General features: G+C 39.6%; 1 protein-coding gene across 1 annotated transcript; it reads left to right on the top strand.

Moving 5' to 3' along the window:
- Window positions 1–219: 219 nt before the first annotated feature.
- LOC115228040 lies at window positions 220–11,743 on the top strand. The gene is made up of 6 exons (XM_029798713.2): window positions 220–336; window positions 3,911–3,953; window positions 5,600–5,656; window positions 8,061–8,306; window positions 9,076–9,114; window positions 11,314–11,743. The coding sequence occupies exons 2-6, from the start codon at window positions 3,911–3,913 to the stop codon at window positions 11,661–11,663; spliced, it is 735 nt and encodes a 244-aa protein (XP_029654573.2). The 5' UTR covers window positions 220–336; the 3' UTR covers window positions 11,664–11,743.
- Window positions 11,744–12,015: the final 272 nt, after the last annotated feature.

Below are 12,015 nucleotides of genomic sequence, written 5' to 3'. Positions count from 1 at the left end.
CACGCCTACACCTATATATATATATATATATATATATACCTGGCAAAGTGGAAGGGTTGTTAGTTTGATTATTATCTGGACAGATATTTTAAGAACACAGTCCTCCTCTCACTTTTTCTTATCTGTTGACACTTTTACCAGCAAATGTTTTGTTTTCTTTCGTTCATGCGTAGCGAAATCGAAATATATTAGTTTACACAATGCAAATTTCTCATTCGAAACAAAAGTTTGCTGTCATGATCTATGGAGTCACAAGAAGCTGGCTAAAAGACACACACTGATCTCCATATTCAATTCATTCCAAAAACGTTAGAGTTGTTAATTAACTCTTTTAAGGTAAGGGGATTTTTTTTTACCAGTTTTTTTTTTTTACTTGTTTCAGTCATTTGACTGTGGCCATGCTGGAGCACCGCCTTTTAGTCGAGCAAATCGACCCCAGGTCTTATTCTTTGTAAGCCTAGTACTTATTCTATCGGTCTCTTTTGCCGAACCGCTAATTAACGGGGACGTAAACATACCAGCATCGGTTGTCAAGCAATGTTGCGGGGACAAACACGTATATATCGACTACCTACGACTGGCTAGCGCGGATGCGCGTGTGCGCAAACCGGGTCCAGTCTACGCGACTAGTACCCATCAAATATATAGTGCGTGTGTTTTAATTGGCTAAACTGGCAAAATGACCATTCCGAAATATAACAATAAATAAATCTTTTCAATAAAAAAAAAAGTAAATATTTTCAGACGAGAAGGTGTGCCATTTAAGGGAAATTTGGCTGTTGTTTCTAGCATATCCCATAACCGTTAAGTTTTAAAGTTGATAAATATTACAAATTTTCAAAATAATTTTTCTTAATAGCATAAAAGAATTTCTGCTATAAATGGGAAGAAAATATTGAAAAAATTTCAATATTTGTCAGAGTGAAGAAAAAAGGAGGAAGTGGGGTTTTTTTTCCAAATCAAATTCCAATATATATTTCTTTACTACCCACAAAGGGCTAAACACAGAGGGGACAAACAAGGGCAGACAGACGGATTAAGTCGATTATATCGACCCCAGTGCGTAACTGGTACTTATTTTATCGACCCTAAATGGATGAAGGGCAAATTCGACCTCGACGGAATTTGAACTCAGAGCGTAAGGACGGACGAAATACCTATTTCTTTACTACCCACAAGGGGCTAAACACAGAGAGGACAAACAGGGACAGACAAATGGATTAAGTCGATTACATCGACCCCAGTGTGGAACTGGTACTTAATTTATCGACCCCGAAAGGATAAAAGGCAAAGTCGACCTCGGCGGAATTTGAACTTTCGCCCAGCGTGCTAACGATTCTGCCAACTCGCCGTAATTTACAAACTGCGGATGGTATTTGCGAGAAAATTCATCAAAGAATGCCCAGACGGATTTCTGGTTTAAACACCCTATATCTTTTTATGTTATAGTTCCCTCTCATTTACAAAGACTTTTAGGGACTACGCCGCAAAGTAAACAAAACACAAAATAAATAATATTTTTTTACCCAAAGTAAATTATTTTCTTAAACCAAAGTAAGGCGTAACTTCGGTATAGGTACCTGTGTAAGTACCGGAACTACCGAATACCTTTCAAGAAAGTATTTTTTTATATATATGGGGGATTAGGGTTTGTGTTAGGGTTAGGGGTGGGAGAAAAGGGTTTCTGTTAGGCGTAACTTCGGTATAGGTACCCCTGTAAGTACCTGAAGTACCGAATACATTTCAAGAAAGTATCTTTTTATATATGGGGGGTTAGGGTTTGTGTTAGGGTTAGAGTTAGGGGTGAGAAAAAAGGGTTTCTGTTATCTTCAGAAATGTGAACAAAGCCACACGTGTACCTATACCGAAGGTTCGCCCCAAAACACAAAGTAAATAATTTTTTGGCAATTTTTTAAACAAAGTAAATAAAACACAAAATAAGGATTGACTTACTTCTTAAGGAGTCCCAGACTTTTACAATTCCATAATCACCTAAGTATCAGGTCCAATTCAGAGTTTATAATCCAGGTAATTCAGTCCGTAGACGAAAGGGAACAAACTTCTAGGGTTGTTATGTCAGACAACGGCAAGTTAAGTGTTGTAACTACTTCCTTTTCGAATTCCACGAAACCGCTTATATTCGCACCATGATAAGTTCCTGTTACGAGCTGTTAATTCATACACAGGATAGTTCGACTTTGCCTTTCATCCTTTCGGGGTCAATTAAATAAGTACCATTTACGCACTAGGGTCGATATAATCGACTTAATACGTTTGTCTGTCCTTGTTTGTCCTCTCTGTGTTTAACCCCTTGTGGGTGGTAAAGAAATAGGTATTTCGTCTGCCGTTAGGTTTTGAGTTCAAATTCCGCCGGGGTCGACTTTGCATTTCATCCTTTCGGGGTCAATCAAATAAGTACCAGTTACGCACTGGCGTCGATATAATCGACTTAATCTGTTTGTCCCCTCTGTGTTTAGTCCCTTGTGGGTAGTAAAGAAATAGGTATTTCCTCTGTCTTTATGTTCTGAGTTCAAATTCCGCTGAGGTCGACTTTGACTTTCATCCTTCCGGGGTCGATAAATTAAGTACCAGTTACGCACTGGGGTCGATGTAATCGACTTAATTTGTTTGTCTGTCCTTGTTTGTCCCCCATGTGTTTAGCCCCTTGTGGGTAATAAAAATAAATAAATACAGCAGTGAATTTAAATTAATTAATATAATATACAAAATATATAAAATTCAAAATTTAAATTAATTAAATTTAAAGTTAAAATTTTAAAAATATTTTAAAATATTAATTTATACTTATAGATTTTTATATATATATATATATATATATATATATATATTATATTTATTTTTATTATTATTATTTTATTTATATTTTTATTTATATTTTGATTAAAAATTTTTAAAAATTATATATATATATATATATTACTCTTTTACTCTTTTACTTGTTTCAGTCATTTGACTGCGGCCATGCTGGAGCACCACCTTTAATCGAGCAACTCGACACCGGGACTTATTCTTTTGTAAGCCCAGTACTTATTCTATCGGTCTCTTTTGCCGAACCGCTAAGTAACAGGGACATAAACACACCAGCATCGGTTGTCAAGCGATGCTAGGGGGACAAACACAGACACACAAACACACACACGCATATATATACATATATACGACGGGCTTCTTTCAGTTTCCGTCTACCAAATCCACTCACAAGGCTTTGGTCGGCCCGAGGCTATAGTAGAAGACACTTGCCCAAGGTGCCACGCAGTGGGACTGAACCCGGAACCATGTGGTTGGTAAACAAGCTACTTACCACACAGCCACTCCTGCGCCTATATATATTTTATATATATTTATATATTTTTTTTTATACATATATATAACTATCAAAAAGTATTAATGTACGTTAAATGGTGATGATGATGATGATATTCATGCATTGCCCTTGAATTAAGGTAACAACTAAATTTGTAACATTGCTTTCAAACTTTGGCATACGGCCAGCAAGTTTGGGGGAGGGGTGGGGGTAAGTTGATTACATTGACCCCCCCCCCCGAGTTCTCAACTGGTACTTATTTTATCGACCCTGAAAGGATGAAGGACAAAGTCGACCTCAGCAGAATTTGAACCAAGAGAATATAGACGGTCAATATACCTATTTCTTTATTATCCACAAGGGGCTAAACACAGAGGGACAAACAAGGACAGACATAGGTATTAAGTCGATTACATCGACCCCAGTGCGTAACTGGTACTTAATTTATCGACCCCGAAAGGATGAAAGGCAAAGTCGACCTCAGCAGAATTTGAACCAAGAGAATATAGACGGTCGATATACCACGAAACATTTTGTCTCGCATGCTAACAATTTTTTGCATATTTTCCAAAATTATTTTTTCAGATGGACCCTTTAAAGTCGATCTTTTTGTTTTCATGGTGCTTTTGTAAGTTTTCTTCCGTTTTTGCTTTAGTTTTGCTTTTTTCTGCCGACATCCGATTCCTCCTCCAAACAATCTTGAGAAGCGAAGCTACGATTCATCTCATTCTTTTCCACTCCTTGACTTCATTCGCCATTAACACTTTAAATATATTATTTACTAACAGCTTGAAGGCGCATGGCTCAGTGGTTAGAGCGTCGAGCTTACGATCGTGAGTTTGTGAGCTCGAATCCCGGACCGGGCTGCGTGTTGTGTTCTTGAGCAAGACACTTTATTTCACGATGTTTCAGTTCACTCAACTGTAGAAATGAGTTGCGACGTCACTGGTGCCAAGCTGTATCGGCCCCTTTGCCTTTCCCTTGGACAACATCGGTGATGTGGAGAGGGGAGGCCGGTATGCATGGGCGACTGCTGGTCTTCCATAAAACAACCTCGCCCAGACTTGTGCCTCAGAGGGTAACTCTCTAGGTGCAAACCCATGGTCAGTGTCTGACCGAAGGGGGTCATTACTAACAGCTTGATTTCATTAACTAACCACTGAAAATGTCCCTTCCAAAATATAATTTTAATTTCATCTCTCATACTCTTTACTCTTTTACTTGTTTCAGTCATTTGACTGCGGCCATGCTGGAGCACCGCCTTTAGTCAAGCAAATCGACCCCGGGACTTATTCTTTGTAAGCCCAGTACTTATTCTATCGGTCTCTTTTGCTGAACCGCTAAGTGACGGGGACGTAAACACACCAGCATCGGTTGTCAAGCAATGCTAGGGGGACAGACCCACAAACATATATACATGTATACGACAGGCTTCTTTCAGTTTCCGTCTACCAAATCCACTCACAGGGCATTGGTCGGCTCTAGGCTGTAGTAGAAAACACTTGCCCAAGGTGCCACGCAGTGGGACTGAACCTGGAACCATGTGGTTGGTAAACAAGCTACTTACCACACAGCCACTCCTGCGCCTATAATTTAATTCATGTAATTTCGTTAAGATAATTACTCATTTCTTTAATCTCATTCATATTACCATTATTTTCATCTAAAATGGTGTTGTTTGGGTGTAGTTAAAAGGGGTGCTCTATTTTGGTCTTAGGGAAGAAACTATATCAGTTCTAGATGCAGTTGGGGGTGTTTGTGTTTAGGTAAATGTATCAACTATGGGTAGTTTAGCTATAATATATATCTAATTGTATATAAGGGTATATATATATATATATATATATATATATATATATATATATATATATATATATACAGTAGCCATGAACAAGGTAGCACCAATAATTATGAAATATATGGGTCTCACCAGCGTGACATAGAGCTATGGTGGGGGTAGTGTGCCAGACTAGTATGTTTAGTGCTCGGGTGCATTTAAATAACTTAGTGCTGGTAAGTACGAAAAACTCATCACGCGTATATTTTCTGAAAGGTTCGTAAGTGTGAGCTTCTTAGATTAAGTGTATAAGTTAGGTTTATGTAGATTATTGCTAATAGGAGTATGGAGTAACATACCAGTGGTACAGTATATAATGTGTAATTAGATCTACTCGTGTTAATTACTATTTAATTATCGTAACAGAAATAGGAAACAATCTTGTTGATCGAATGTAAAATCTGAAATTCAAAAGTCCTTGTATTCATCTTCCACAGATTTGGCAAGTCCAAATGATTTGAGATCAGAAGGAGTTAAAAATTTCACCCAAAGTGGTAAGTGGATTGCCTTATCCCCTTTCGCCTTCTAAACTAGACACAACTTTTTCAATTCTCTCTTCTATTTCTTTAACTCAACTCATAAATTTTATTCACTGTTTCATTTGTGTTTTTTGATTTCTTAAAACATTTATTCCAACCAGGCAGTTCACTAGCACAACTCAGTCACTGATAGTGACTGCTCTTTAGATAAAACAACAGCTTTGAATCTGCTCAGGTTTATCTTTCTCTGGAGTTTCCCATTGATAAAGGCCAATGAGCCAGAATCACTCATTGAGGAATCTACTAGAATAGTGGTTTTTAACCGGGGTCAATATGGCTGTTGGGGGTCCATATAGGATTTTGTTGTTAAAATTTATGTACAATTAATGGGTTATATTTTTACAGTACACAAAATATTTTAACAATTTTGTTATATAATTCCTAAAAATATTGGATCTTTTTGGTTTGACCGGCAGTTTTTAAAAATAATTTCTAGGTAGCTAAACACTTTTAAACTCCGTATACTGGAAGAATGTGTTTATAAAACATCTTCTTCTCTTGGCTTTATTGAGAAAATTCTATAGTTTGTAAGATATTTGTTGTTTTTCTTCAATTTCTTCAATTTCAACCAATCAATGACGTCCATTGAGGTAAAAAAAACATTCTGTGCCGTATGAATATGTCCCTCGTTTAAGAAACAGATTGGGTTTATTTACATTTGTGAAGAAAAAAAGATACCCTTCCCCCCACCCCTAACCCTAAAACAGATTGAAATGCAATAGATCGATACTAGGGTCATAATTATGGGTGACAATTTCATATGACACCGCTAGAAAAAACTGCCGTTCAAACTAAAAAGATCCAAAATATTTGATTATAAGAATATACTAGGATGTTTTAAACCTGAAATGGTTATAAGGGTTCACCTGAGTATAATAGGAAACAAAGGGGTCCATAGGTGAAGAATGGTTGAGAACCATTGCACTAGAGGGCAGCACTGGGTAGATATGGTGTTTTAGAAGTTAAAATATGCCACAAACTTATTTTACTATATTGTTGGATTTTCCTTGGACATGGCATGAAAAATCCCCAATGTCTCAAAGGAGTGAGTGTCGTGGGGTTTAATTACATCCCAAAATCCCGGGTTTTTATAACTGCTCAACTTGACTTTAAAGAATCGAAATTACATACCAATATTCTTTAAGTAACTTTTAGTATCCTTATATCACGTGACCGACCAGACCATCAGATGTTGTTACACATCGCTGGTCACAATGCGTTCACATTGTTTTAGCCTTCGAATGATGCCACCCCGCTGGCTAAGCGAGCAGGCCGACAGAAGAAAGAGTGGGAGAAAGAGTGGTGAAAGAGTACAGCAGGGATCACCACCCCTTGCCGGAGCCTCGTGGAGCTTTTTGGGTGTTTTCGCTCAATAAACACACACAACGCCCGGTCTGGGAATCGAAACCGCAATCCTGCGACCGCGAGTCCGCTGCCCTAACCACTAGGCCATTGCGCCTCCACAGAATCCTTATATGAGCAGTTATATTAACCAATGGAAAAACGACAATGATATTTCTTCGGCAATACGACGTTACGTCAAATTGGCCCCTTATTTAAAGATGGCTACTTGCAACAATATGGTTTTCCCAGCGATGTCATTTGCTTGAAGTTCACCACAAAATCTTGTTGTGTTGCACAATCTTAGTAAACAAAAGGCCCATTTATACGGTGTCGTTTATTCCCAGTTCCCTGCATAAAACATATCCAGGCTGTTTGTTATTCTATAGCAGGGCTTTTCAACCTTTTTGCTGGAGCGGAACCCCAAGGAAACATTCCACTGGTTCGAGGAACCCCTGTGCAATAATTTAATAGTCTTATGCACACATATCTGCACAGGAGAATTCAAAATTACTGCCGATTTCAGCAGTTTTGTAACTTCTTGCGGAACCCCTGGACTGTACTGGCGGAACCCTAAGGTTCCGTGGAACCCTGGTTGAAAACCACTGATCTATAGACTGGGAAACAGATGGAGGTTAGTGGCAGGAAGAGCATCCTACTGTTAGAAATGAAAACTCTGATCCATTCAAGCATGATGGTCACTTGCTCGTTTCAGTCATTAGACTATGGCCATGCTGGGGCACTACCTTGAAGAAATTTTTAGTCTGGTACTTATTTTGTTGGTCTCCTTTGCTGAACTGCTTTGCTGAAACACACACAACCACACACGTACACAGACACACTCACACACATGCAGACACACGACAGTCTTCTTTCAGTTTCCACCTACCAAATCTGCTCACAAGGCTTTGGTTGTCCTAAGACTATAGTGGCACGCCCTTGCCCAAGGTGCCACTAAGTGAGACTGAACCTGGACCCATGTAACTAGGAAGTAAACATCTTGATTTCTTTATTTCAGGGGAAATACTCGGAGGAAGTGCCACCCTCTCTATTGAAATTGAAAACATGAAGAGACCGGCTGTGTGGTCTTGTGGCAATAAGAAGTACGAGTGCGATAGATCATGTGCCAAAGGTACTGAATTTCAAGTGAGTCAGAGTGGCAACAAGTCTTCTCTTTGGATGAGGAGAATAACTAACAAATGTTTGACTTGGAAATTTCTAGACGACAACGTCGAAGGAGGGATATTTCATCTGAAAATAAACAGTAAGGAAATGAATTATAATGATACTTTTGGAAATTGTAGTTGTGATACCAGTGCCGCCGGTGGCATGTAAGAGAACCATCAGAACCGGGTCAGCTGGCCTCTGTGCCGGTAGCACGTAAAAAGCACCAATCTGATCGTTGCTGTTGCCAGCATCGCCTGGCACCTGTGCCGGTGACACGTAAAAAGCACCAATCCAATCATGGCCATTGCCAGCCTCGCCTGGCACCTGTGCCATGGCACGTAAAAAGCACCAATCCGATCGTGGCCATTGCCAGCCTCGCCTGGCACCTGTGCTGGTGGCACCTAAAAAGCACCATCTGATCATGGCCATTGCTAGCCTCGCCTGGCACCTGTGCCATGGCACGTAAAAAGCACCAATCCGATCATGGCCATTGCTAGCCTCGCCTGGCACCTGTGCCGGTGGCACGTAAAAAGCACCAATCCGATCATGGCCATTGCTAGCCTTGCCGGTGGCACGTAAAAAGCACCCACTACACTCATGGAGTGGTTGGCATTAGGAAGGGCATCCAGCTGTAGAAACACTGCCAGATCAGATTAGAGCCTGGTGCAGTCTCCTGGCTTCCCAGACCCCAGTTGAACCGTCCAACCCATGCTAGCATGGAAAACGGACGTTAAACGATGATGATGATGATGATGAATCCTGTTGATTGAATGTAAAATCTGAAACTCAAAAATTTTTGTTTACATCGTTTTTTGTTTTCATCTTTTTTCTTTGTTGTCATCTTTTTTTGTTTTCATCTTTTACAGATTCGACAAGAATAGAAATTTATAAGATGACCCAAAACGGTAAATGGATTTACAAACTCCTTTTACGCTAGACACTCTTTCCAATTCTGTCTTCTGTTTCTTTCCCTTAACTCAGAGTTTTTGGTTACTTTTTTATTTCCTTTTCTGATCAGTTTGCCATTACCTTCTGCCAGAGCAACGTGGAGCTTAGGTGTTTTGCTCATAAGCACATACATCGCCCAGTCTGAGATTCGAACCCGTGATCCCTCGACTGTGTGTCCGCAACTCTAGCCACTAGGCCATGTGCCTGCACACTGATGAATAGGAAGGTACTGAGAACGGAACCTTGGTGAAATCTTACCGGAACTTAAATTCACTGCTGTATTTATTTCTTTTTGTTACCCACAAGGGGCTAAACACAGGGGGGACAAACAAACAAATTAAGTCGATTTCATCGACCCCAGTGCATAATTGGTACTTAATTTATCGACCCCAAAAGGATTAAAGGCAAAGTTGACCTTGGCGGAATTTGAACTCAGAACATAACGGCAGACGAAATACTTATTTCTTTACTGCCCACAAGAGGCTAAACACAGAGGGGACAAACAAGGACAGAGAAAGGTATTAAGTCGATTATATTGACCCCAGTGCGTAACTGGTACTTAATTTATCGACCCCGAAAGGATTAAAGGCAAAGTTGACCTTGGCGGAATTTGAACTCAGAACATAACGGCAGACGAAATACCTATTTCTTCACTATCCAAAAGGGGCTGAACACAGTGGGGACAAACAAGGACAGAGAAAGGTATTAAGTCGATTATATTGACCCCAGTGCGTAACTGGTACTGAATTTATTGACCCCGAAATGATGAAAGGCAAAGTCGACCTCGGCGGAATTTGAACTCACAACGTAACGGCAAACGAAATACAGCTACGTATTTCGCCCGGCATGCTAACGGTTCTGCCAGCTCGTCACCTTCGTCTGCTGTATTAACTCTTACAGCACCCCTATACATGGCGTATCCAGCCCTCACAAGCCATTTGTCAACTCCTAGCTTCCTCAGAGATCTCCATATCCTGTCAAAAGCTGTCTCCAAGTCAACAAATGCCAAGTGAAATGATTTATTTTTTAGCTAAATACATCTGAAGTTGTTTTACTCAGTAGATGGCAGCAGTAGTCCTTCTTCCTGGCAGAAAATCAAACTGCATCTCATCAAGTCTAATTCTGTTTCTAATTAATTATAACTTTCTTGACCTGGTCAATCACATTTAAGGCCTCTCCTTTATGCTTGTAACATCTGACTACAACTTGATTTCCTTCTCAAGCGATGCCAGGCTCATAAGGGCCAGTTTCCTGGTTTCAGTGGCATAGAAATTTCTGTACAACTTGATTAACTTTATGGGTGACAAGGGTGTATCTTACTCTGCACAATCTTAGTAAACAAAAGGCTCGTTTATATGGGGTCGTTTGTTTCCAGTTTACTAGGTAAAGCATGTCCAGGCTCTTTGTTATTCAACAAACTGGGATATTAGGACAGGAAGAACATCCAATTGAACACAACAAGCCCTCGAATACAAAAATATCAATAGAAATAAGGTGAATCCTCCTCATCGGAGCCCCCAAGCAAGTTGCCTTGCCACCTGCAGACAACTCTGCACCGACAAGTTGGGGCCCGTGAAGAGGAAAGCAAACTCTTTCTTGTCAAAGGTCGCTATGACCCTTGATAGAATTTTATGTTCTACTAATAGTATCGCTCGGCATTGTAAGGGAAATAACTATATAAGCATTTTTAGAGAGTTACTTCCCTTACATAAACTGAGCAACAATGCGTTAATAATGCGGAAAAATGAACGTAAATTTTTTTTTAAATCGTAGACTCATCGTAGACACGCGCTAAAACCCAGAAGGGCTCGATATGAATCATGACTATAAGATACCCGCTTTTGGTTAAACTGCACCGCAAAATGTGGGAGTAGTTAGGAATCTAAATCGGAGTAGACAGACACACACACAACTTTAGTTTTATATATAAAGATTACCTCCGCAGCCACCTGCGGAGGCGATATTGGACTGCCTATGCAGTCCGAGTACCTATTAGGACAGGAAGTGCATCCAATTGTGCACAAAGAAAACTCTGATCCCAAGTAGGGAAAAATAAATGTTAAATTGGCGATGATGATGAAAAAAAACAAAAAAAAACAGAAATCTTTCATATGGGAAACAAATCAATAATATTGACTTTTACCTTTTTATTTCAGCACCAGTTGTATTAGGAAAAAATGCTACTATTCATATCGAATCAAGCTTGATTGGAACACCAGTTTTGTGGGTTAACGAGTTTAATTATCTTCAATGTGTAGATACTTGTGAGAATAAAGGAAATTATGAAGTTCATTACAAGGGTAACAGCTCAACTCTTTTGATCCATAATGTCACTGAACAAGATTTGACTTGGAGTTTTTGTGACTACTATTTCTGCTCAGAAAGTTATACTTTGGTGATGAAAGGTAAGGAAATCGCTTTTGCTAATAATAACAATAATAATTCTAATTTTGGTGCAAGGTCAGGAATTTCATGTGGAAGAGGTTCCTCAATTCCATTAATTTGAGTATATTTAGTCGGTCCTTTATTTCATCAACCCCAAAGGAATGAAAGGCAAAGCTGACCTTAGCAGTATTTGAACTCAGGGGTTAATGGGTAAAAAAAAAATACCTATTTCTTTACTACCCACAAGGGCTTAAAAGACAGAGGGGACAAACAAGGACAGACATAGGTATTAAGCTGATTACATCAACTCCAATGCGTAACTGGCACTTAATTTATCGACCCCGAAAGGATGAAAGGCAAAGTCCACCTTGGCGGAATTTGAACTCAGAATTGGCCGATGCCAGCGCCGCCTTGGCACGTTAAAAGCACCAACCGATCGTGGCCGATGCCAGACTCCCCTGGCACCTGTGCTG

This window comes from Octopus sinensis, unplaced genomic scaffold (genome assembly GCF_006345805.1).
Source record: "Octopus sinensis unplaced genomic scaffold, ASM634580v1 Contig09256, whole genome shotgun sequence".
NCBI classification, from domain to species: domain Eukaryota; kingdom Metazoa; phylum Mollusca; class Cephalopoda; order Octopoda; family Octopodidae; genus Octopus; species Octopus sinensis.
The sequence above is the reverse complement of the archived record's forward strand: the minus strand, read 5'-3'. Positions and strand labels throughout refer to the sequence as shown.